Source organism: Pteropus medius, unplaced genomic scaffold (assembly GCF_902729225.1).
Source record: "Pteropus medius unplaced genomic scaffold, Ma_sr-lr_union100, whole genome shotgun sequence".
Taxonomy (NCBI): domain Eukaryota; kingdom Metazoa; phylum Chordata; class Mammalia; order Chiroptera; family Pteropodidae; genus Pteropus; species Pteropus medius.
The window spans coordinates 20,521,965-20,548,572 of record NW_024352785.1 but is presented as its reverse complement, the minus strand read 5'-3'; the positions used below and the strand labels follow the sequence as shown (position 1 = coordinate 20,548,572).

The window sequence follows — 26,608 nt, the reverse complement described above, 5'->3', positions numbered from 1 at the left end:
GCCAAACTCATGATTTTCTAAGGCTTCCTGGGCTAATACTCAGTTCACAAAGATCTCCTCTTATGAACTTATACACTGTTTTTTGTCCCATAGCTTCTAATACTTAACTATTTCAACTCAATTCTAAGCTCATGGGTGAGTAGAGGTTAGCTTTCCTTGCAATTTGTCTCGAAACCTCATAACTCAATAAATACTGTCGAGTTAAAAAATTACCCTGAAAACATCATTAGAAGGCTAAATTTGTAAAAGAAAATCTCCCCAAACACAAGCCATCTCAAAGTCCATGATCTGGAGTATCTAAGCCTTTGTCCCAATTCAATAATCCAAGTCCATTTTTTTTTTTAATGGCCAGACATGCCAGATAATGGTGAGATGGAAGGTTGAAATAAAAATGTGGATACTTATAGTTTAACCTCATTTTCCAACAGCAAATGTGGCTGGCTTGTCTACTGTACTCCACAGGCAAGGCACCACAGGCAATTTATACCTTGGGTGGAAAACGTCTCTTCCCTAATGATGAAGGAGAGCTTGGGTAAAGTGAGGAGAGGAGTCCACTCTTTTCCTGCTACTTGGGGTATGAGACTTTGCTGGGTTCATTCATTTATTTATTCACTGACATTCACTGAGCTTCTCCAAAGGCCAAACAAGTTAGCAGGTACTGGAATGACAGCTCCTCAAGACTTAGTGCTAAGATAGTGCTCCTGCAGGTTTGCTCCACATGGTCTCTAGAAAACATTAGCTAAAGGCTTTATTTACATGCAGTAGAACGTTAGATAATAGTAATTTTTAAAAAATCAGTACTCTTGTGCCAGGACAATTCTAAGTGTAAGGTAAATCGTGTCCATCTGATCTCAGGCCCCAGTTAGAAGGACAAAGTTTAGACAAAGAAAGCCAATTAGGTTAGCTCCTCACCCTTGCTCTTTCGAGGCTCCTGCTCGGGGGATGGAAACAGGGACTCCGGGGACATGTTCAAGCAGCTTCTCCATGGGCTGGGTCCAATCCCCGGTGCTGTTCCAAGGCCAAGATCTTCTCTAAAAATTCTTCAGAACACAACACAAGAGACGGGCAGGCACTTCAGGAAAGGGTGGGAGAACGGGATAGATGTAGGGAAAACAGGTGAAGCTTTCCCATAAGAGACGCCCAACCCAGGACAGGGTCTGAGAAGCTTCATTCTCTCTCCAAGCCGACTGGGCCCCGCCGCGAGAAGGCCACCAGGCCGGCAGCACCAAGACGGCCTGAGGCCTCAGGCGCCGCGCCCCGGCCGGACCAAGCAGGTTCCTGCAGCCCCGCATCAATCCCATGAGAGTGCCCCCAGCCCGAGTCTGCCACTGCAGTCCGAGCTTGTCACCGCGACGGTGTGAGCCGCCCTGCATGCCTACCCCGGCCCGGGGTCTCTGAGCCCCGACACTCACTCGCCCTGCGGGATCCTTGTGCTCCGCCCTGTCAGCGACTTCAGGCTTCACTGAAAACTCGGGTTCCTAGGCGTGCACTTCCGGGTACTGTCTAGGCAGCTCAGCGGTCTAATCTCGATTGCAAGTTCTCTAATCCCGATTGCGGGTTTTCTAGGGGCTGCTGGGGAGCTGGGTCCATAGCGACCTGCCGATGGGGACTTATTTCGGTATTTGTGCTTCCCCCAGGAAGGACTGTAAGAGGATGGAACAGAATTCTCTATTTGCCCTACCACTGCCTAAGTGGACCAAGGATCTAAATCGGTTGTTTCCTTCTTCGCCATTCCCTATCCGTGTGCACCCCATCTGCTTCCTCTGCTTGACTCCTGCCTCGATTTACCACCCATCTCACCTCCCTTTTTCATAATCACAGGCCAGCTTAACCCTGCTGGGCCCGAATTTGTTACCTAGGCCCTCAGTCCACCCTGTCCTCTTCCTTTGAGGCTTCAACCCAGCCCCTCCCAGTTTTGCCTGGAGTATATAAACAAGCAGGAGGGTACCCACACCAATATGAGGAAGAAAAACTTTAGAGAGATCTAGATCCAAAGACCCTACTGCACCTAGAGTACAGATTTGTCAGAAGCATATTTGATATGTTGAAGTAGGAAAAACATGTTAAGAAAACAAGTTGTATATGATAAGGGTAGTTTCCTGCTAGACTCGGAAATAACAGGTACCAGTTGTGGAGTACTTAAACTGACATTTTGTTAATCCTCACAATAATCCCATGAGGTTGGTATATTTACTATTTTACATGCCAGAAGCTGCAGAGGTATTTAGCAACTAGAGGCATCTGAACCCTGGTCATTCAAACCAGAGCCTGGTGTCTACCTGCACCCAGGAAGGACTACAAAGAAAGCCTGGGTGGAGATTTGTATGTAATATGAGCAACTGCAGAAAAGAAAAAAGACAGACACTTGTAATTATACCCAAGTTTTAAATTTATAAACATGAATGAAATACAAATATGAGGTTAACCATTTTCTAAAATGAAGAGAGCATATAGAATGCGTCAGCAAAATAAAAAATTTACAGTATCATTTTCTTGTCGATTTGTACAGGGCACCATCTGATTTCTGATTGAAATCGCTTACAGTCTTGCATTCAACATTGGTTCCTTTATGCACTCGTATTTTGAAAATGTGCTGTCATGATACGAATGTTAGGAGACAGATGTTACAGCTTGCTGACTCCAGTAGGGAGTGCTTGTTGGGAGGTAGTTCCTACCCACAGCCCAGGATGCCTGATCATTTCTCTAGTCATATTTAAGTTCTCCAAACCAAGAGTATCCCTCCCTGGGTAATGCTAGTCCCGCACTGCTAAATAGTTGCTTATTAATTCTCTTTTTTAGATTTTATCTCATTTCTATACAAACACCTTTGTGTTTTTATATTAGTATTTATAACTTCGTGGCACTTACTATATGACCAGTACCTTTTACATTATCTCTTTAATTTTCACGCTGTTATTAACTACATTGTATAGACAAGAAAACTGGAGAAGCTAAGTAAAATTTCCAAAGTCACACAGCTAGTAAACAGCGAAGTTCAAATGCAGGTATATCTAATTCCAAAGCCACTGCTTTGACAACTACTCTAATTTGTCTTTACTCAGTGGATGGTTTAATTCATTAGATTAAGTTAACTATATCCATTGGCTAGCACTGAATATCATAGCACCTGGCAATTGTATTATTGAATGGGTAGATGAGTTTACAGTTTTAGATGTGGGAATCTCATTATGATTTGCTGAGATGACACCCAGGGGCCTCCTTTGAATTTTATTCTTAAACTTCCTCAGTTACTCATATACTATTTCCTAAGGTAAAGCATTTCTCCAGAGAGCATATTACCCTGAAAATGCCATATTCTTTCATCTGTAGGCTTTCTGACATGCTCTCTTCTTGCCTGAAATACTCTCCCTGCTCCTCTTCCAGCATACTGCATCTCTCCAAGTCTACCTCTACCCACTTCTTTGCTCAAGCCAAAACCTAGGAATCAAACTTGATTTTCCCATTACCCACTTTGCTCCACTGCTATATAACCAGAGGTGACAGTAAATCTTGGTAAGGATACATGTCCATCAGCAAGTTCTAGTTAGCAGAAAAAATTAAGAGTGGTTTGGTCATTGAAAAATTAAAATATAAGTCTAGTGATGGAAGTGAATGGCAGGATATATGAATTTGGGAGCTTTGACCTGTAGCCTGTAACTGTCAAAATTGTCTAAGTCTATTCCAAGGTGGGGAGGGGGTCTCCAGATCCCAAAATATATTGGAATATTTTCTCCTAGTATCCCAGGAGCATTTAGGATCAGCTGCAAACCAATAATAGTGAATCACTGGGGTGTAACAGAGAATTCAAGAGCTACCAAGGAAAACTGTGGTTGGTGTCTAATACCAATTTCATGATGATGGAAAGCTTTGGAGTCAAATAGACCTGACTTTAAACTTGCTTTGTGACCCTAGTACACCTCAGTTCCTCTGTAAAACAGAGCTAGTTCCCTTGAAGAATTAAAGATTAAGTTTGAATATGAATGTACATACATGTACATCTTGGTGGGTGGGCAGAAAATCAATAAAATTAGGTGTCCCTTAACTATTAGATTTCTTCTCTTCCCTCTCCAATCTTCAAGATTAAAAGACTAAGAACACAAACTCATATTGTATTGGACAGATTACTTATCCGCAAGTATTAAGTGGCAAGTTACTTGCCCTCAAGGATTATTTTGGTTTCTTTTTTTAAAGTGTATTTTTAAAGCACACATACACACATTCTGCCTAGACTGAAACCTCTAATGATTTACTCTTATGTACTGACAGCAACCCGAATGAATAACCCTTTAAATCTTAAATATTCAGACTTTGTTCTTCTACAGGTTTGTGGAAGAGCAAGTATCAGTAAAAGGAGAATGATTCACTCTTGTGAAGCAGGTTTCTGGAAGAAACTGAGTTTGCAATCAGGAAGGTGACTCTAAGATTCCCAAATGTTTCTGGTAAAGGCCTTCAGATTTTATTTGAAATAGATTCTGAGTATCAAACATACCTTTATTCAAATGGAGGTACAAGAGCACATTCCTAAACCAAATGTATACATGTGATTTTTACATGTTCTGCTATTTAGGGATTATTTGTTTCATAATCACTGGAGGTGACTATTAGTCTCTATACGTGAGGGTATACATGTTCACTAACAGAAAAAACATGCATTTTCATTTGCTTTTACATTTAGATCAATTCATTTAGATCCCTACTGTAATCCTATGCTTGCTGATGGCTGAGAGGTAAAATATAGTGGGGTAAGACTACCTTAGAGGTTAGCCATAAGATGCTTATAAAGAGAGCAATACATTTTATATACTTGCTGAGGATCCTTAGTGAATATTATAACATCTGAACTATGAAGGCCTCAATTGCTGGAATGACTGGAATTTTAAATAACACTTGTCTTATTCACAAAATGTTATGAAGCTTAAGATGGAAAAATATAATAAAATGCTTTGACATCATCTAAAGAATCATAAACTGTTGCTAGGTGTTATGATGGTGACCCTGAACTCTGGAGCTAACATCTGTGATCATCTTTATGAATAAAAAAAAAACCATATATGGCTTGTAGACTCTAGTAAAATACAAAAAAAAAAATAAATAAATAAAAATAAATTGTGATAATAAATTACAAAAAGCCTCTACACTTCAAATACTGTCCTGAATTGATGAAGGGAGACTGAGGGCGGAAATCCAAACAGATAAAGAAGCAATCGTTAACAGTTAAAATTTTACCAGGAACAGACCTATCACTCTCTTGAAATATTCTTGCTAGAGATATTACGTAAGAACCCCAATATCTTTGTTGGAAGGCTGAGCTCTCTGCTTTATGAAGCTCTCGGATTTTTTAGTATATGTTCATTATGTTTTGCCCTATCAAAAGATGACCTGAGCATTCTGCTGGCCTTCAATGGAAGTATATAAATTCTAAACTTAAGACATACAGAACAGGCGCTGAATGAACATTAACTAGACTACGAGAGTCTTGTTGGCTCTCTTGGTGTCCTTATCATTTCTTGTAGAGGGCTGTGGATGTGGACAAGGCAGTTAAGAACTTGGGCATCACTTGAAAATGTTTAGCTGCCTGCCATAAACTCAGGGGAGACAGAATCCTTCATATTCATAGATGGACAGGATGCAAAAATCCAATTCTTTTAAAGGAAGATGCTTCATTTTAAGAAAGAAGACGCCCAAATAGCAACATGAAGTAGGGAAGGCATACCTGTTGGTGAAAAGTTAAAAGTAGGAAACCATCATTGCAAGATGCTTAAGAAAATGGAGAAATCAACAGGACTCTAAGTGTTGTGGCTGGAAACGAATAAGTAGAGTCCTCAGAAAAGAGCAGGCCTAACAGTCTGTTTTGGAGAGAATCTGGGCTGAGAAAAGCAGAAAAAGCTAAATGAGCTACTTTCCAGACGCTGATAAGTTTTAACATTAGTGTAATAACAATATCATAGGAAAGCTGTGAAGAACAAGTACCAACTTCAACAAAAATAAAAATGCTTATAGGCCACATTAAAATATAAATAGCTTAAATGAATTCCATAAATAAAGTATACATAGTTACTTACAACACCTATTACATTAAATAAAAGAATGCCATGAGAAAACAGCACTATATTCACCAAGTCACTCCTCTGACAAGATTCTTCTGCAATGAAAAAGACTGCGACTATATATTAACAATTTCACATACAAATAATCAACAATTTTCTCTCCAATATTTTGATGTTGAAGAAAGCCTGAAATATGAAAGTAAATTTTTCCATTTGCATATCAGATTCTGCTCTGGTGTAGTAGATATTCTGATGATGAAAAAGACTTAAACTCTTACATTCAAATGACTTCTCTAGGGTATGGCTTCTTTGATGTTGAATAAGGATTGAAATATGACTGAATCTCCCCCCATACACACGCATTGATTACATTCATAGGCTTTCTACACAGAATGAATCTGATGCTGAACAAGGTAGTTTCTTTGAAGGCTTTTTCACATTCATTAAAGTGATGTAATTTTATTTCTGTATGACTTCTCCAATGGTGACTAAGGTACGAACACAACATGAAGCATTTACCACATTCAACATATTTGTAGGTCTTCTCATTGGTATGGGTTTGCAGGCATCAATTAAGAGTTTAACTAATAGCTTTCCTACATTCGTCACATTCAGAGGGTTTCTCTCTAGTGTGGACTCTCCAATGCTGAATAAAGGTTGAACTATAACTGAAGATTTTACCATATTCAGTACATACGTGATTTCTCCCTGGTGTGAACTCTCAGATGTTGAATGAGGCCTGAACTTGACTAAATGTCTTCCCACGTTCATTACATTCATAAGGTTTCTCTTTGGTATGAATTCGTTGATGCTGAACAAGGTGTGCTCTCTGACTGAGGTTCTTTTCCCACACATCACAATCAAAGGTGAGGACTTCTCGTTGCAGGGCAAGATCTGAGCTATGATTAAACCTTTCCTCATAATCACTACACTCAGAGGATTTCTCTTTCCTATGAATTTTGTGATGCTGAATAAGGCATGAGGTTTGACTGAAAGCTTTTCCACATTCATCACATTCATGTGGTTTCTCTCCTGTGTGAATTCTTTGATGCTGAATAAGATGGGAATTCGATCTGAAGTCTTTTCCACATTCATGACATGTATAGGGCTTTTCTCTGAGATGAACTCCTTGATGTTTACTAAACGTCACCCCACATTCATTGTATTCATAGGCTTTCTCTTCACAGTGAACCTTCTGATGTTCCATTAGGTATGAGGTATGATAGAAGTCACTGCCACATACAGTACACTTACAGAGCATGTCTCTGTGAATTCTCTGATGTTGAGCAAGGTGTACACTACGACTGAAGACTCTTTCACAATTGCTACATTTATAAGATTTTGCTCTAGTGTGAATCCTCTTATGCTGAATTACGCCTGAGCTCTGACTAGATGACTTATCAGATGATTCACAGGACTTATCAGGCGCTTCACATTTATAGGGTTTCTCTCTAGTATGTATTCTTTTATGTCGACTAAGACTTGAGCTCTGACTGAAAGATTTTTCACATTCTTTACATTTATAGGGTTTTTCTCTGGTGTGAATTCTCTGATGTCTAGAAAGTGCTGAGCTCTGATGGAAGATTTTCTCACATGCATCACATTTATAGGATTTCTCAGTGGGAATACTCTCACATTTACTAAGGTGGGAGAGATCCATTAAGCTTTCTTTATATTCACTACTCTGAAAATTCTGTGTTAGATTTATTTGTTCATGTTTAAAAGCAGCTGAATTCTGGTTGCGGCTCATGTCATACTTATCAGTGTCATCAACACTCTGTATTCTAAGATCTCTCTGATCTGTATCAAGGGTAGTTTCCAGACTGAATCTTCTTTCAGGTTCATTACATTCATTGTTCTGACTGGTGAAGGTTTTCTTGCTGATTGTTATTTGCCTAAACTCTCTCTCCAGGAAGAGAAATTTCCTTAGGATTTCCTGAAGCCTTTCTAATCTGTCCTCAGGTTTATACACTTCTCTAGTTTCAGGAACTTGGGCAATATCCTTTTTCAGTCTTCCTACTCTCACTTTGTATGAATGCACTTCTTCTGAAATTTTCTGCTTAGGAATCAACAGCTTGTTCTCTTCTCTGGTTTCTCCATCTGATTCAATATATAAATAGAAAATGCAAATGTAATCTGTACCCTGTGCTTAGAAAAAGAAAACTCAGAGAGGAGAAAACTAAATAAGCTAGACTCTACCAGGATAAGAGAAGTTTATTTATTCTTGAAACACAGGCACAAAATCTCAACAGCAGATGTAAAGGCATGAATAGAAGCAGGGAGAATCCAAATGATTTAGGGTGTGGTAGAAACAGAAAATACTTTCAGCAGAGTCAAAAAATAACCAATTAAGATGTTTCAAAGGAGTTAATAGGAAAATAGTTCAAAAGAATTATAGATAAGCAACTTGAATAGGGACAATAAGGCACAAAATAAATACAAAGAGTTCATCAAAACTGAAGGGAAAAGGAAAGAGCTCTCCATCCTTGGATATAGACAGAGCTCTTCATTTTGACTGCCTGAGCGGCTATAACTTGGCTCAACAAATGGATTTTACTTCCCTATTAATTCCATCTGATTAATTCTGCCTTACTCACCTGAGCAGCCATCTCTTAAGACTTCTCTATTCTTAGTTTCCAGATCAAAGACCTGTAGATCTTGTTCCAGCTGGGAGATCCCATCAGGCTTGGAAATTGGAAATCCTGCTCATAGAGAAGGAAATGGGATGTGGCAATTTGTCCCCGGATACTATGTCAGCCACTTTTTCTATTAACTAATGGTTAATGGAGAAAGTAAGTTCTTAGAAGACATTAGGAAGGCCTGGAGAGTGAGAGTGACAAAGATCCTCTACAAGGAGCTCCTATTTGTGCTCTAAAAAGAGATGTGTTAAGGGGCAAGTTGATGACTTTGGGGAGCAAGAATAGTCATTTAAACATTACTCAGACAAGGAAATTTGTGCATGGGATAATTTCACAGAAATTATCATTTTCATTTCTCATCTGCTGCCTATAGATCAATTTTGTATTAGACCTGATCTACAGTATCAGACCTAGTCAAAATTGATGTCATCAGAAAGGTGTATATTTAAGCACCCGGTGTATGGTGAGCTGAGCTGTAGCAACAGAATCAGTAATGACTGAACAAATATTCCTAAAACCAATCTCAAGAAACAATTCATTTCAGTTCACATGAGGAAACAAAGAATAATGACACATTCTCACCCGTTAGGAGCTTATACTCTTGTTTATCCAACAAATATTTATGGGGGCCTCCCATATGCAAAATATGTAGGGGATAAAGAGCCCACGCCGATAAGGTCCATCCCCTCAAGGACCTTACACTCTTAACTGCAGAGACAGATATAAACTAACTATAATGATATAGTGAGGAAAGTACAATGTAAGTACATCTTCACATAAAATGGTCTTTCTTTGGTATAGTGGACTGCAAGGATCTAATCTCTTTTAAAGCATAAGTAAGGCAGTCTGCTTCTGAAGGGGCAGAACTCTTATAGTATCAAAGAGGCATTTTTTTTTAATACATGTTCAGCCCACAAAGCTTCTAGTAGCACACATACAAGGTCTAGATCGAGTCTCTCATCTTCAAAAGCCTTTCTCTCCACTTACTGAATGTCTACAAAATTTATTATTTATTCCTCTTATCCTGACATGTCATTATATGATGGAATTTATAGATACTTTAAATTGGTTTCAGGTATCATCATCCCTACCTGATTGTAAACTCTTTGATAGCAGGGACCATTTATCTTGTATCTTGCACTTCTTTTGATTCATTTACTTAAGAGCTACTCACTGAGTGCCAATTTTGTGCCCAAGTTTCAACATATAACAGATAACAAATGTTTTAAAAAGGGCATTTGGACCTTGAAAATATGACAAATCAACAGCTGCCCTCTTGGGATTCCATGTGAGAGCCTATGAGCAGAGAGATCAGAACAGATATAAGAAAGACATTTATTAAAAAAGACATTTACTATGTTTCTGAATTCCTGCTGGATACTAATACAGTCAATTCTCCTTTTGGACATTTATTTAGTTAAGGTCCTCCACGTCAAATGAAACAGTTTCGCAAGTTTAAAAAAAACAATTAGTGTGGCATGAAATAGCAACTATTCTGTTCAGAATTCTGATAACATAATTTGCAACTTTTAACTTTTGAAATATTCATTAAGATATTTCTAAGTATTTGATAAATGAAACAAATTTTGGTTATTTACTCTATATCTATACTTAAATTACATACACACGACAAAAAAAGATCATCTTCATGTAGGACCAGTGGTCTGATTTTAGACTTGTTATTTAAGGTAATGTAGAAAGGTATAAGAGAAAATGCTTAGCAGGCAGTTAAAGATACAAGACTGTAGTTCAGAAGAGAGAACAGGGTTCAAGATATAGACTTAAAGTCACTATATCATCAAAATATAAAGCTAAGGTTAACTAAGCATTTGGTAGATGCAAAGGACCATGCCCAGAGCGTTAGATACTTTCACTCACTTAATACTCACCCTACCTTCATAAGATAGGAATCATTATTGTACCCATTTTACAAATGAGAAAACTAAGCTTCAGAGAGGTTAATTAACTTGTCCAAGGTAATAAATGGTTAAGCTAGGGCACAACCAGTCTTATTTCAGAACCTAAATTTTAAATAATCTACTAGTAAACAATAATGATTGTGAATGAAATCCATCCCTTCCTCCAAAATTTGTACAGAAAGAGAACAGAAGACCAATATAATTGACAATGGAGTAAAAGTCGAAAATAACAAAAACAGAGAAGTAGTGATTAGAACAATACATAGAGAGCCAGGATCCGACAGATTTGGAGTCGTGAATGTTTTAATTAAAAGGGATCTAAGAGTTCATTGGTGTCAAAAAAAAAATGAAAATCTCTTTATAATAAAAATCCAAACCCTTAGACACAGTTTGAGCAATAATCAATCTGAAGAAATTCCACTATAAAGAAATAAACACTCTGCTGAAATTTTTGTTTGTATTAAACAATCTGGTCTCTAGCTTCTATCACTTGCTGTCCTTCTCAAACATAATCTAGTTTAATCCCTGGGACAAACCAGAGGTAGACATTATTGTTCATGTTTTATGGATAAAGAAAATGAGTGTCAGTTTAAATATTTGCTCAGTGTATCACAATTGGTAAGTGGAACCCAAGTCTGATTCCACAGTTTATAGCCTTTCCAATCTACCATACTAAAGGTCATAGAAAACATTAAAGGCAAGTTTTCTTGCCAGTGGCCTGGATGCCTTTTCCTAAATTTAAAAACTCTTATGCTTTCAAAATATGCATTTGCTTTAAATTTTTTCCCACTTAAAATTACTTGAATTTTTAATTTAAACCTTGATCATTTTCTAATTAGGTTTATTTTTAACTTAATCCGGTCTTTAAAAATATTTAAAATATATCTCATTATCTGGTTTGCTGCCTGTACCAGAGTTGTGCTAAGATTTAGCCATTTGGAAGCTTCACGGCTTTCTTCCTCGTCCTCAACAAATAAACAAATAAAATCTCTCCTTAGCAATATCATTATTGTGTGTATACCTATTATAATGGAATATACGCCTACACAATTTTACTTCTTTTTGAATGTTTTTTCTGCTCCCAAAATGTACAACCTTACTCCTGTCTGTCCAATTTATCATAGCCACTTTTAATTGTCATCAGAGTATAAAGCCATAAAAACATAAAAAACACAAAATGTAGTTTGACTTAACTGTTCTATGGCACTAAATAGTGAAAAAGAGCATGGATTTCAGAGTCAGATCTGAGTCCCAAACCTAGCTCTGACCCTGAGTGGATCACTTAAACTTCTCTGAGCCTCAGTTTCCTCAGGTATAAAATAGAATAATACTTGCTCACAGGATAATGATAAGGATTAAATGATATCTAGTACCTAGTAACATATTGGTTGCTCAATAAAGAGCTATGGCAGTAAAAGATTTTCTATGCAAAATCATTTTTGTCCCCAGGACATCAACTTCAAAAAATGAGTATATGCAAAACATTCCTTATTTATCAACTCACTTATCATCAACTAGAATTCTGATAAGCATGTTTCTTATGCTGTCACCTAAGAGGGCACCTGCCACATTGCCCCATGTGAAATGCAATCCAGGCCTCTTTCCCAGTCTTAATCTCCAGTGCTTAATCTTAATTTTAACCAGTGAGTCACAGATAACTTCCCTTTGGGTATGACCCTCAAGCCAGTAATTCATACACTGTCAATAGAATATGACTTTTAGATTTGGTAATGAAAAGTATGACTTTTTACCTACTTTTTCACTTTTACTCAGGTGTTCATACTCTGCATATTTACTACAATATAGTCAAAGCACTTAACCAAAGGACCAAAGTTCTGATGTCTGTGACAAATACAACTCAGAGCTACTGCTATAACTTTGTATAACTTTAAATTTCACATGGAGTTTGGTGAACCCACAAATAAGAAAATGACTTCCCAAGGAGTGTAACAAATAATTACTAGGAGAGACTACTGACTTGGAAACAAAAGCAAATTAAGTAGGAAGGTTTCTTGTATGCATTTGTGCCCAGTACATGTGAGTGTGCATGCATGTCCTATGCACGTGCAGAGATGACAGAGGAAATAGTGTGAAATTCAGTCTTATTAGTCTTATAGTATGCTGTGCTATTAAGCTGATTAAACTGCTAAGTTTCTTTACTCCAAAAAGTAGACAGGTTAACTGTTGGAAATTATGTAATTATTAGATAAAATTAACAGTATCTTACAATTACATATCATTTTACAGTATACAAAGTTGTTAAATACACATTCAGTTTGATATCCTGAAATAAAGAAATGGAATTCTTTTGCCCTCCCATTTCCCCCCCATCAAAGACAGGGCTAAGGAACACTTGATCAGGAAAGGTCATATAAATGCATCAATCAGTTTAGCAACAAAGAATAAAGGGACAAAGGCAGGACCCTGGAGGGGGCCACAGGGACTTAGAGAAGACTAGAATATTAAATGAGGAAAGCCCAGGGGTCATAGGAGAGTTAGGCAACAGAAGGGGTAGGGTCCTGTTCACTACAGAAAAGGAAGGGCACGCAGCATACATTCCACACCCTAACATAACACGAAAAGATCATTAACTGAAGAGCTGGAGCTGAACTCTGGTTTCTCAAAACACAAGTAGATGACCACCAACAGTGGCTTCTGAATGAACTCAGAACTCAGGATTCAAAATGCATCTGGTTGCAACGAAGGGCAGAAGCAAAGGTTGAAATTTAACAAAGGTCATTTGAGGAGCTGCATTTTACATAGTGGTAGCATCCTGGGAAGCATCTATTCCATCAATCAAGTGTAATATCTTATAATTGTGGAAAAGGAGTTTCCGAGCAGGGATGAGCAATATCGATGGGAAGCCGATACTTGGGCCATCTCTTGGAGATTCCTGCTGAAAGGACTGCAAGTGTTTCTCCAGAGAAAGCACTTGCCTGGGTATGACTCAGGGCCGGACAGGAATTCACACTATGAATCCGGTTGGTGGGAAGACGGAGAAGTATGCCTACAAAGATCAAAGAGCCAGGAATGGAAAACACGCTAAAAACCTTCCCAGTGGGCAGGCTGCCTCCCCACAGACAAGACCTCTTTAATCCTGAGTGTAATTAAGGACACAAAGCAACACCCTGGATTCCTTCAGCATAGGCAAAGCAAAGGAAGAGCGAGAGGAAGGGAGGGAGAGAGAGAAAGAAATGCAATTAAATACATACATAAATAAAAAGAACAAAAGCAGAGACAGGCTAAAAAAGAAAAAGGAGCAATGCTCACATCAAGGGGGGTTGCCAGCAACAACCCCCACTGATGCTTCTCCACAGCACCACAGGTTACCTAATCTCAGCTGCCTACTGGACCATCCAAATGACCAAGGAGAGACTCGGTTTAAGTTCTGAGACTTCTGTTGCTGGAGATGAGATTACTTAGGATTATCATCTGGGTGACACAGTGAAATGTACTCACTGAAATGAAGTCTCTCAAATTCTGCCTGCTTGGAGATGGATTTAGGTATCCTAAGAGGTGAGGGATTACTCAAAAAGATTTTAACCTATCTTTTAAAAAAGCATTTCTTCTTCTGAGGAAAATGAGGAACTCTCAGATACATGGACACTGAATTACCAGGAAGGAAAGTGTCTAGTTGTGGGTTTGGAGGCCCTAGAGTCTCTCATAAAAAGGGAAAAGATAAGGAAGGTGAGAACTTAAGCAAAGCACAAGCAAGTCTCCCTTTTCTAACAGGGAAATAGATGCTCCACAAAAGCAAGAACTAATAACTCAGGATAAGGAGTAGAACATCTCATCTAAAAACCCCCAAAGGAAAACCACTCCTGGAGGAGATGACTTTAAAGATGGAGGATTCAAAGATTAAGATCTAGAATCTAAGCCACATTCTACTTTCTCAGAAACTTCATACCTACTCAGATAAATCCCAATAGGTAAACCGAATAAAAAGACAGTCCTTACCCAGCGAGACCACGTTCCCATAATTCTCTAACATCACTTCTCTGTAGAGATCCCTCTGAACAGGGTCCAGGCATCCCCATTCCTCTCGAGTAAGGTGCACAGCCACATCCTCGAATGTCACAAACTCCTGAAATAACACAGCCTGGCTGCTCTGGGGAATGAGGCCACTATAGCATCATGGCCAGAGGGCAAAGGAGATGATAGAGGTAGACTCTCCAGTGTACATTTATGTTGGGGAGGAGTGAGAACAGATTAGAATCTAGGGAACAAGTTCCATAACCCTTTAACACCTAATAAGTGCCCATCACAGCACCAGGGAGAAAGAAGAAACAGTGTTTTTTGCTGGTGGTTTGGGGGAAATGGGAAAGTGGTTTGTGTGAAGTCCAGTCTTAATCTCCAGTCTTAATCTCCAGGTCTCTGAGGAGGATCAGTTTCCAAACTCAGGTCTGCTACTGAAAAAAATTCCACGCAAAGTTTACAGATGGGACGAGGGAAGGGCCACACTCAATCAGCAGCAATAGTCCCTGAGGAAAAGCAAAGGGTTCCTCAGCTCACCTGGTACCTGGCTGTCAGGAGCGCAGCTGCCTGGTCTCCTGGGCTTCCCTCGTGGGGAAGAGCAGGCACCTGGGGAACAGGTGGAGCTAAGGGAGGAGAAAGGAGCCAAGAGTGAGAGCAGCCCTTCCCTAGGGCTCCCTTACAGAAGAGAGTCAGTGGGACCCTTCTTCACATCAACATTCTAGTAAAACCAATGAACATTTATCAGGTATTGAATGGGTATTCTGCTCCTTCTCAGCACTTGGCATGCCCTGCTTACACATGTTTAGACCCGTGAAACAGGATTTGATTATGAAATCTCATATTTCACTTTAACCTCATGACATGACATTCCTCTAAGAGAAGGGTAAGAACTATACCTGTTTTGCAGACGGGCAAAGCAAAGCATAAAGACTTGCAGTGACTTGTCCCAGGCCATGGTTATTTAGTAGAGTTCTGACCCTTTCCCAGACACTGTTTTATAAACATCATTAAGTTTTTTCTTGTGAATGGACACTGTCTCTGCAACCAGCGTGTAAGGCCCCTAAGAATAAGGAATGGTCATCTGTTTCCTCACAATCCTTTCCACACTCCCACAATTCCCCACAGCATTCTACACACTGTGGCACTCAATCAGTGTTACTGACACAAGTTATTTCAGGCACTGCAGTTGGCCACAAATAATCAAAGATAAGATTCTTACAAAAAAAAGAAAAGACAGATCAACCTATCTATACAATACATTAAAATGTTATTGTATAGTCAATATGTGACATGTATATATTCACAGGCATTGTGCTCAACCAAGGAATTAAACGGGTGCTTTCTTGATCAAAATTAGGTTAGTCACAAACACTGCAATTACAACAAAATGGCATGTGGCAAAGCACAAAAGGTCAAGGAGGGAAGAAATTAAGTGAAGGGAACAGAAGGAGGGAGAGCTCCTATACCTAAGAAGTGAAAGCCAGGCAGGGATTGTGAGATGCAGCAAGAGCAGCATATCTTAGAAAATTTGTGACTGTGGTAACTGGGATGAAGTGAAGGTTGTATGAACAAAAACAGCTGGAGCAAAGTAAATGATTACCACTCTGCTTATTAAGGAAAGATGAGCTGTACTTAATAGAGGGGCCCACATCAGGAGTGTACTGAATAGCATCTGTCCCTCCCTTCCAGACCTCCCTTTAGGGGCCATCTTCTTATTGAAGTTCCTGGCCTCTTACACCAAGCCCAGGAGTCCCTGTACACTCCCCTTCTCCTCGGTATAAGTGTGCTCGCTGCCTTACCCACAGAAAGTCCCTGTTCCATGTCGGTGTCCTGCACGAGCTGAGGCTCTGGGGGTAGACCCTCAGACTGGGTCTCCAAAGACTGAAACTGGACCCTTGGTGATCCTGCTGCTTCCTGAACCGGTATTTCCTCCATCCCCGTTCTGGAGGACAATGACCATCACTGTGGGGTGAGATTAGTAGAAATTATTGTACTAAGTTTTAAAAAGACCATCATTTCATATCCTTAGGACTTAGCAAAGTATCTTACACACTGCAGATACTCAATAAAAATAGTTGATGATTGTTAAACACCTACATTAAATAACAAAGAAAAATGGATACTATTCAGTTTCAAATATTTAAAAACCAATCATATGCTCCAAGTATGCAGGTTTATTTGGACTCCACTAATTCAGATTTTATTAAAAAATCAAGAAAGTACGATTTAATCGTGTAAAGATTTCTGTGGTAAGTTTCAAATATTTAAAATTTACAAATTTTTTTCAAGGCTCAAGTTTGTACAAGAGAAATATACTAGTCATGATTACTCATTTTTTTTTAAAGCAGGCCCCTCAGTAAACACTCTGTCAACTCGCTTTCAATTACTAAATGGTCTTGACTAATAACAAAATTCCACTTTTGGAGTCAGAACCTTCGCTAACAGACTAAGGAGGCAGGCCTTTTCCCACAATCCTAACAGTAACCCAGGGAAGTACTGCGATTCAAACAGGTTTGACTGGTGTCCTTCAAACCCAAGGACGCAACAGAGTTCTCCGTCCCTTTTCCTCAACCCTCAAAGGGCCCTCGCGCCGGGTCCTCTGAAGGCCTCGCCCGGCGCTGCCCTCCTCCCACTTCCCTGTTAGGTGAAGACACGGTCCCAAAAGGACGAGGCGGGCCACAAAGACCCAGCTCACTGCAGGGCACTGCCACCGGGTTCTGACAGCGAGGCCCTCAGTCCGCGGAGCGTCTGGGCAAACCCGGCCTGAGGAGAAACAGGCCCTCCCACCGCCGGCGCCGCGCGCTCTTGGGGACGTAAACCGCCGTCCGCAGGGCCGGGGCCGCCTCCTCCTCCTCCCCGGGAGGCTAACGAAGGGGCCATCCCCACTGCGACCCCAGAGAGGCTTCCGGGGACTCACCCGAGCGGAGTGTCGGGTCAAGCTGCCGTCCAGTCGCAGACACCCTGGCTCCCGGGGCCAACCCTGGCCTTTTGGCGGTCGCTCTGTCGCTTGGAGGCGGTGCTTGGAGGCGGCACTTCCGGAGGCGGAGCCCGACGGCCGGGTGCAGAAGACCGGCCCCCGGATGAGGGCTCGGGATGAAGGTTTGGACCCTCAGAGCTCGGCTTGCGTGGCTGTTCCACGTCAGTCTCCCAGCCTCACCTCATTCCCTGCTAACCCCGCTAGCCGCCTCTGTAGCCAATATACCAGTTATGACTGTGACAGCCCCGGACTTGGGAGGGCGCCCCCTCTGGCCCTTCCTTGCTTCAGCCATCCCTCGAGATTCCGTGAGGGGTGGTGGCTAGCCCACGTATGTGCGTATCCGGGCGAGAAGGAATGGCAGACCTAATAGTCCAACTTCCAGGACAAGGGTATAGAATATACTGATTAAAGAGAGGATTGCAGGCGCTTTGGTAATATGAGGACCATGGGATCGGAATCTACAAAGGTTCTTGGGGGAAGGCAGGAGCATTGAGCAATTTGGAGTGGAAGAGAGAAACGGAAGAGAGCCAGTTCCTGGGGGGATGATGGGACTATGCAGAAACAAGGACAGGTAACACACGGAGCTCGTGGACAGGCAGGACAGGCAGGCCGAGTGCTAGAATAGAAGCCCCTAGGGCATTATGACCTAGATCTTTAGAGAATATAATGTCTTGTGGGGGAACTAGATCTGCTAAGAACTGGCAAGTCTCTTAAAGAATCAAAGTGGTGTGGAAGGGATTTTAGATAATACTCCTCTGTTTAAGTTAAATGTCATCCTTTAATGCTATTTGATGTCAAATATAAGAAAAATCAAAAGCGTGTCATTCTTATGCTTTTTCAAACTACAACAGCCTCAGAGATTCTGATAATGCCTTTCCTTTCTTTTCTCCGTATCACTGCTCTAATGCAGCTTCCTACTATGACAGTCTCTCTAGTCTACAGTATCCCTGTCACAATGAAATCAGCATAACATAGAAATTGCACTGCTTAGTCAATTGCTTGCTGGACAGCTCCATTTAGAAAGTTTCCTGTGTTGAAAAGAAAGATACCCCCTACCTATTTTTTCTGTTAAGTTCTCTGAGACAACAAATGACACATTACTCCCTCCTTTTCATTAACAGCTCTTCTAATCTTCTAGGATAACTATAAGTTTGGGGTTCTTTCCTAAGTTGCCATTTCCCCACAAGTTGTACCTATTAGCAGAGTGCTGCATCTCTACAGCAGAGGTGAGCAAACTATGGCAATAAGCATTTGTTTCTAATAGCTGACTTTAGTTTGCTCCTATGATAGGACCACAAGAAGCACCTACTAGAGAGAATCTACTTCCCACCAATAGGCATCAATCTCTAACAAAGAGTGGTAAGAAACAGTAGCTACTACGTTTCTGAGCAAAATGTTCTTTCGGGGCAGCGGGGCTGCGGGTGGGGGGGTTGTCAGGTGACACAGGTGGAAACAATTAGCCAACTCATAAAATTTGTGATTTTTAGTTTAAACTACATAGCAGCTATTCCCAATGAATTGAGCACTTCATTAATCTTTCTTTTATGCCTACCAATTCACTAGGTATAGATGGGTACAAAAGAAGTAAAATATGCCAGAATTTATATATGCTCTGAGTATAAGTTTGTCTTTCCTGACTGCTTTGCCTCCACCATCACTTGCAGACTTACAAGATGTCGTATCCATTGGACATACCTTAGAGCAAGGAACCCATTTTGGAGTCAAGAAGGTATGACATTCAGCTTGTAACTACAAAATTCATGGTGCTTACTCATCACTCAGAAGCAGCTAGCCTGACAGAAGTATGGAATGGCATGTTGAAGACTCAGCTAAACTGCTGATACAAGATACAGCACCTTGCAAAGTTAGGGATACAGTATATGCATTGATATGCACTGAACCAATAATATGTATATATATGGTATTTTGTCTCCAACAGAAAAACTTCATGGGTACAGGAACCAAGGGGTCAAACACAGGAGTGGCCCCTATTACTGTCATAGACAGTAAGGATACAGGCCATCACTTGCAAAATTCTTAATCTTTTTAATAAACCTAGTTAAGTCTTTCCTCTTTTCTTTGGAGAAAGACCCTCTCCCTCTAATTTAGATAATTACCTTGAAACTGGCAACTCAGGTCCTCTGGCTACTGATAAGGATCATTGAAACTCAGCATTCTCTTTGGCCCATTTTAAGGCAGGAATGGCTTTAGGCCAAAACAGGGCCCTTGGAGTCCCAGTCAGAAAGAGACCTTTTACCCGAAGTTTCTTTCTTTCTTTTACAAAATACATGAATCAAGCCTGATTTCTTTTACCTGCTTGGTAGGTAAATCAATAATAGAAATGTAACTTGATATGATTCAAATTTGTGTCTTTTTCCTTGTCTAGGGACTGAGGTGGCACTTGGGCAAGAAACCCAAGATCCTGTCCTGACTAAAAGAGAGAGGGAAAGAGCTCCATGAAAAAACCCCAATAGGCAGTGACTACGACCCTCCTTAGCAGGAGGCAGATACAGAAAAAGAGACTTCCCATCCCTCAACATCCATACTAATAATAAGGGAGTTTACAGCTCTCTGACAAAAGGGTTAGGCAGGAAAGTTGGATAGGAGATTTCGGTCCGCCAGCAAAGACGCTGAGGTCATCCTATTCTAGAAAGGGTCCGCCCTAGTCTGCCCACAATTAAGCAAGCCAGAAGGCATTTAGGGGCTAAAAGTAACTCATACAAGGAAACAAGTGAGCAGAAAAATGGGTACTAGTTTCAACCAGTCACTCGCACCTGAGCAATGAAGACCCAATGACCTTCAATTCACCTGAGCCTCGTTATACCATCGTTATAATATGATGCATATGCCTGTAAGTTCATTAATATCATTATAACAGGCTAAATTCTGGGAACAAACATGTGCAGAAAGCAAATGATGAATCACTGAGTCCTGTCAATCTTAGTTGTCAATCAAGGAAGCCCGATCCTCTATGAAAAGTAACCACCCACAGCAAATAGGGATAAAAACTCCAAAGGCTTTGTTACTGTGCCTTTCAACCACGCTTCTCTTGCTTAGGCCCACTTCCACGTCTGGAAGTGTGCTATTACTTCTAATAAAGCTATTCTTTTTTGCTGTATTTTAGTTTCTTGTTCAATTCCTTGTTTGAGACATCGAAACCTGGACAACGCACTGAGAGGGGAACCCTACTCTCTGGTAACAGTAATCCATTTGTGGAATTTGTGCTTCCTATCTCTATACCTAGAGTCTGCTGAGTTATAGTCGTGATTCTCAGCAATTACATTTCTTTTAGGAGATACAACAAGTGTTCCACTGAACTGGAAACTGAGAAACCACCAGGACACTTTGGGTTCCTTGTACCAGTAAATCAGTTAGCAAAGAATGGAATTATTGTAAATGCCTCCATAGTCTCTGCCCCCCACCCCCACCCTCAAAACATACCCAGCCAGCTGCATTCAATAACCTACCTTCCTGGACCATTTAATCGCTTTAATGTAAAAGTAGGGGTGAGGGTAGAGGGAAGAGGGCAGATTTAGACGAAGAAAAACTGCATAACAATTTAGTGGCTCTCAGATATGACTTGGAACACTAGACAAAAATATGCAGAAGTATCTGGAGGAAAAAATTCTGGTGTCTTTAAGGAGGACCATAGGTTAGTGAGCTAGCCAGTGATAAAGGAACAAAAACCTATTCAAGTGGATTATTGAGGAGTCATGGAGAAGTAGAAAGAGAAAACAATGGCAGCCACAGCGAGGCCAAACCTCATAGGGAATGGAACATATTTCGGGGCTTGGAAGGTTATTCAGAATTTTACCTAGTCATTGGTAGCCTCAGTAGCAGGTGGCTATTCCTTTTGTGGGCTTTCCATTGTTGCGCTCAAATTTGCCTAAGAACTTAAGAGTCGCGTCACAGTCATTTATGATTTGTTACTGTTTTCTAAAAGATGGTAAAAACCATAATTATCGTGACAACATTTTGACAGCAAAAATGGCTCAAATTTGACTTACTATAGTAATTCCATTATTGTTATTCTGAAAACTCCCTGGGAACATTAGCTGAGCTCAGAATCCTACAACTTCTAGTATTGGATTTATGCTGCCCACAAATCAAATGTTTGAAAATACTGCCAGATCAAGTATTTGAAAATATTGCTCATTCAAGTGGCAATGCATAATCAAGATCCTCCCAGAGAAGCAAGTTTTGTGAAACCATTCTTGACTTCACTTTGATCTTCCTGTCTACATTTTTGTTTCAGTTTCTCTGCCACAGACACACAACCACTAAGTATTATTATTGTTTGACAATAACTAGAATTATGATTCCTGCTATCAGTAAGAAAAAGAAAAACGTATAAGTAACTGAGCAGGATAGTTATCAAGAGAAACTTAACCTCGAAACTCAGCGATCGGGGGAACAGGAACTCAGTCTTCCCGCGTTCCTAGAGAGGTCCCGGAAGACGTGGGTTGACATACTTCCGGCTTCTGTGACAGACACACATCTACCCCCACCCCCATCCCCACCCCCCACACTCCCGGCCAAGGCTGTAGGAAGCGCCGTCCCACTACAGAGACAGCCCTGGATCCAAGCGGGAAGGGGTTGACGACCCTTTCGTTTCCGGACTGGAATGAGAAGCCTCTGGGACCATGAAGAGGCAGTCTCGTCCTAGGTTTTCACCCTAAGGGGTCGGAGACATGACCCTAGTTTAATATCCGTGCTTCCCCACGGAAGTATTCCTTTCGCTTTCCTAGTGAGAGCTTTTTTTCTAGGTTCCTCGGGCCCCCAAGGTGTAAAATGAGGCTACGAAGTTATGCGGGCTTTTTTTTTTTTTTTTAAAGCGGACAAGTTTAAGACTCATAGGTAATTTTAGATTATCTGCTCACTCTTAAACCCACCACTGTTAATGGTGGTGATTAAAGAGTGAAGCCTAGTGAATAACATGATTTGGATGCAGTAGGAAGATTATATACTCTTCACCATTTTCCTTTCAGTTACCTAACATTCTGAATGTTTTTTTAAAAGTATGTTTTCAGACATTGGTTAGATTTTTCAGTTGTGGCAGCTGAACTTGACTTGGTGCGGTGAGTAGTGAAGGGAGTTTGTGATGTGTAGTGGAAAGTGTGTTGGACCTTTAGAAGATTAATTACCAGTTCCCTCCCTGCCACTGATTACCAACATGGTCTTGGAAAAAACACCACCAAGTCTCAATTTGTTCCTAAGTAAAATAAACTAGATGATCTCAAAGGGCCCTTCCAACATGGAAATTCATTGCTAGAGTGATTTAACTGTGAAAAATGCAGGTAGGCCAAACCTAATGCCCCATCTCTATTTCTTGCAGCACCACCAGGACACAGAAAGATATTTTTATTGTTGAGAGAGAAGGTTAAGGGGCAGAGGGCAAAAGTAAACAGTTATACAGGCCAGTGCTAAAGAGATCATTTGCAATCAATAAATGAATTGTGGAGAATACACTGAAAGCAGATCAATGAAACCTTACTATTTGCGGAGAAAGAGGTTGGTTACACAGTGTAATAGGAGATGTGTAAGTAACACCCTTTGACACATACTTTATTTCTGTATTTTAAATCTGCTGCTTTAATATTTCTCCCATTCTTATTCAGATATTTCATAAATAGCCTCATAGTTGCAATGTAGTGAAATCTGTTAATTTATAAATGACATGCCCTTCTAAGTATTGAAATACCAGGCCTATGATGAATTTGTTGAACTTTCTACAAATGGGCAGAAAATGTTGATATTGTATTCATTCAAACAAATATTTTTTAAATGTCTGTGGGTTGCACGGAACAGCAATAAGTGACTTCAGGGCAACAATAAAAGCAAAAAACAGTCTTTATTCTTGAAGAATAACTTAGTTGAGATAAGGCATAAAAGCATGAAAAATTAAATTTCAGGGTAAAAGCTATCAAAATATTACATACTAAAATAGTGATGGAAACAGTTAATGAGTAAAGTCAGGAGGTGACTGGGTGCCGGGATCATTCAAGAAATGTAAAATAAAACCCAGTCTTTCTACTGTTGTTTGTCCAGAATCTGAGCAGGAAAACATCCAGGGCCTCTCTAGGTTAGGGAGAAGTGAATATGCTCCTGACCCCAGCCCTGATCTTTGAGTTTCACCTCCTTGGAGTCCCTTCATTTTAATTCATATTGCCACCGTGAGGGAATGCCTCTAGGGATGTATTATTTCCCCCCTTCTCCATCTTTAAATCTTTGACCTAGATATCAAAAACCAAGATTCCTTTTCCTTGATCTTCTTAAAATACCCAAGACAAAATGAATTTTTAATTGAAAATGAAGGGAAATGAACAAAGAGAATAGAATTGTTAGAAGATGAACATAAGAAGGGTAACAAATAATGAAAAAATGTAAATGCTATAAGAGGGGGACAAAAAAAGTTTGGGCCTATCAGGAAAGGTTAAATGAGGTTCAATATTTTTAAAATACAAATACAAGCTCTAATTATTTTGAAATAAAATCTCAAATATACCCCATCTCAAAGTCCATGATCTGGATTATCTAAGCCTTTGTCCCAATAATCCAAGTCCATTTTTTTTTTTAATGGCCAGATATATACCAGATAATGGTGAGATGGCAGATTGAAATAAAAATGTAGATATTTATAGTTTAACTTTATTTTCTGACAGCAGGTGGCTGGCTTGTCTACCATACTCCACAGGCAAGGCACTCTCTTGCAGTTCATACCTTCTACACCTTGCTTTGGTGATCACTTTTTAAGAATGACCAGGTCACTTTTTAGAGTGGTTTGATAGCAGTGTAGCAGTGGGCTTCAGTAATGGTTTGAGTAATGACTCTGCTACACTAACTATATGTTATTTAATCTTTCTCAGCTTCTCTTCTTCATCTGTAAAATAGAAGTAATAATCATGTACTTTATTAAGTTTCTATGGGTGTTAAATGAGTTGTGTATATAATTTACTAAATGTAATTTACTAGCTGTATGCTAATATAAATGGCAGTTGTTCAGCATTTACCATGTCACCCCATTGTGAATTGTCTTCATGAATGCTTATATAAGGTGTTAGCAGCACAGCAATTCAATGTTATTTTTTAATACTATTAAATTTTTCCAATTTCAGGATCGCAAAAACCAATATCATAAAACACCTAGGACAGAAAGTCCAGTTCTGCACACAGACCCTATTTGGGTCAAGTGAGCCAGTTCCTTGAACCTGAATAATGACTGCTGAATGAAGGGATACTGCAGATCTGTCTCCCCAGGCTACCCAGGACACGGAAGGTATAATGACAATGAAAGTGGAGGAGGAAGCAGAAGGACATAAGGAAGACCACTTACAAAGAGAAAGAAATAAGATCGAGTTATCACCACAGTTTTTTAGTTGTTCCACAACTATGAATTAGAGAGCCTTATTATCATCATATTTAATTGCCTATTGAGTGGCAAAAGAGAAAATGGCTCACATGGCTGCTGAAAAAATTATTCTTCTACCATGTATGGATATGGTACGTACAATTTTTGATGATAAATCAGCTGATATATATATATAAATTAAGAACTATACCTCTTAGTGATAATACAATATCTCGTCGAATCTGTACTGTTATTGCAAAACATTTAGAAGCAATGCTAATTACACGACTACAATCTGGTATAGATTTTTGCTATTCAGCTTGATGAGAGCACTGATATTGCAAGTTGTCCAATACTCTTGGTTTATGTGAGATATGTGTGGTGAGGTGATTTTATAGAGGATCTGTTGTGTTGTTTAAATTCACATATAACTGGATTAGATTTATTTACTGAATTAGATAAGTGTGTTCTTGGTCAATATAAATTAAACTGGAAAAAATGTAAGGTAATTTCCATTGATGGAGCAGCAAATATGACTGGAAAACATAGCAAGATTACTAAAAAATTGTTAGAAGCAACCCATAACAGTGCTCTTTGGAATCACTGTTTTATTCATCAAGAAGCTTTGGTATCCAAAGAAATTCCACAAAGTCTAATGGATATATTGAAAAATGCGATGAAAATGGTTAATTTTATTAAAGGAAGCTCACTGAACAGCCGACTTCTTAAAATATTTTGTTCAGAGATTGGAGTTAACCATACCCATTTACTGTTTCATACAGAAGTTTGTTGGTTGTCTCATGGAAAAGTATTGAGCAGAGTAAGTGAACTCAGGAATGAGATTTACATTTTTCTCATTGAAAAGCAATCTCATTTGGTAACTATTTTTGAAGATGACTTTTCGGTAACAAAATTGGCATACTTAAGTGATATTTTTGGCATTCTTAATGAATTAAATTTGAAACTACAGGGGAAAAACAATGATATGTTTCAATATGTGGAACATATTCTAGGATTCCAAAAGACATTATTGTTTTGGCAAACAAGACTTAAAAGTAATTGCCCAAGCTACTATATCTTCCCAACATTGTTACAACACATTGAAGAGAACATTATTAATGAAGACTGCATGGAAGAAATAAAATTAGAGATATTGTTGCATCTCACTTCTTTATCTCAAATCTTTAATCATTACTTTCCAGAAGAGAAATTTAAATCATTAAAGGAAAATATTTGGATGAAAGATCCATTTGCTTTTCAAACCCCAGAATCAATAATTGAGTTGAACTTGATGCCCGAAGGAGAGAATGAATTGTTGCAGCTCAGTTCATCATCATTCACGCTGAGGAATTATTATAAGACATTAAGTTTATCAGCATTTTGGATTAAGATCAAAGATGAATTTCCATTGCTAAGTAGAAAGTGTATATTGCTGTTTTTACTATTCACAACTACCCGTTTGTGTGAATTAGGATTTTCAATCCTGACATGATTGAAAACAACGAAAAGAAATAGGCTGAATAGTGCACCTGACATGCGTGTAGCCTTATCTTCATCTGTCCCTGACTGGAACGAACTTATGAACAAGCAGGCACACCCATAACATTAAATACAATCTTTGTGAAATTTTGGTTTTGTACTTAATTTGGGGCATTGTTTTATATATTGTATTTAAATATTAATAAAATTATATTTGGAATTAA

General features: G+C 39.5%; 3 protein-coding genes and 1 long non-coding RNA gene across 7 annotated transcripts in view; 2 read left to right on the top strand and 2 right to left on the bottom strand.

The window, feature by feature from the left end:
* Positions 1-16,511, bottom strand: part of TMEM225B (transmembrane protein 225B) — a 45,614-nt gene extending 29,103 nt beyond the window's left edge. Inside the window, exon 1 of the mRNA XM_039848667.1 lies at positions 16,380-16,511. The gene's annotated coding sequence lies outside the window, so the exon portion shown is untranslated. The remainder of the gene's footprint in view (positions 1-16,379) is intronic.
* ZNF655 (zinc finger protein 655) lies at positions 589-17,629 on the bottom strand. Of its 4 annotated transcripts, XM_039848661.1 has the most exons (6): positions 17,498-17,629; positions 16,380-16,542; positions 8,645-8,749; positions 1,413-8,147; positions 913-1,072; positions 589-725 (listed from the first exon to the last, which is right to left on the bottom strand). In XM_039848661.1, exons 2-4 carry the CDS (start codon positions 16,513-16,515, stop codon positions 6,769-6,771), a joined length of 1,620 nt encoding a protein of 539 aa, XP_039704595.1. In that variant the 5' UTR covers positions 16,516-16,542; positions 17,498-17,629; the 3' UTR covers positions 589-725; positions 913-1,072; positions 1,413-6,768. The 4 variants fall into 4 exon arrangements, with proteins under 4 accessions (XP_039704595.1, XP_039704596.1, XP_039704598.1 ...); XM_039848662.1 differs by lacking the exon at positions 8,645-8,749; XM_039848663.1 differs by lacking the exons at positions 589-725; positions 913-1,072; positions 1,413-8,147; positions 8,645-8,749 and adding exons at positions 10,080-13,612; positions 14,563-14,689; positions 15,118-15,203.
* Positions 17,630-18,840: 1,211 nt separating this feature from the next.
* Positions 18,841-20,675, top strand: LOC120590948 (uncharacterized). The gene is made up of 2 exons (XR_005649815.1): positions 18,841-18,916; positions 19,222-20,675. It is a non-coding gene; the product is annotated as an uncharacterized LOC120590948 (long non-coding RNA).
* Positions 20,676-22,046: 1,371 nt separating this feature from the next.
* On the top strand, positions 22,047-26,608 carry FAM200A (family with sequence similarity 200 member A). The gene is given in 5 exon segments (XM_039848647.1): positions 22,047-22,414; positions 22,893-23,068; positions 24,673-25,099; positions 25,101-25,211; positions 25,213-26,608. Coding segments are annotated over 3 exon segments (1,734 nt in total). The 5' UTR covers positions 22,047-22,414; positions 22,893-23,068; positions 24,673-24,772; the 3' UTR covers positions 26,509-26,608.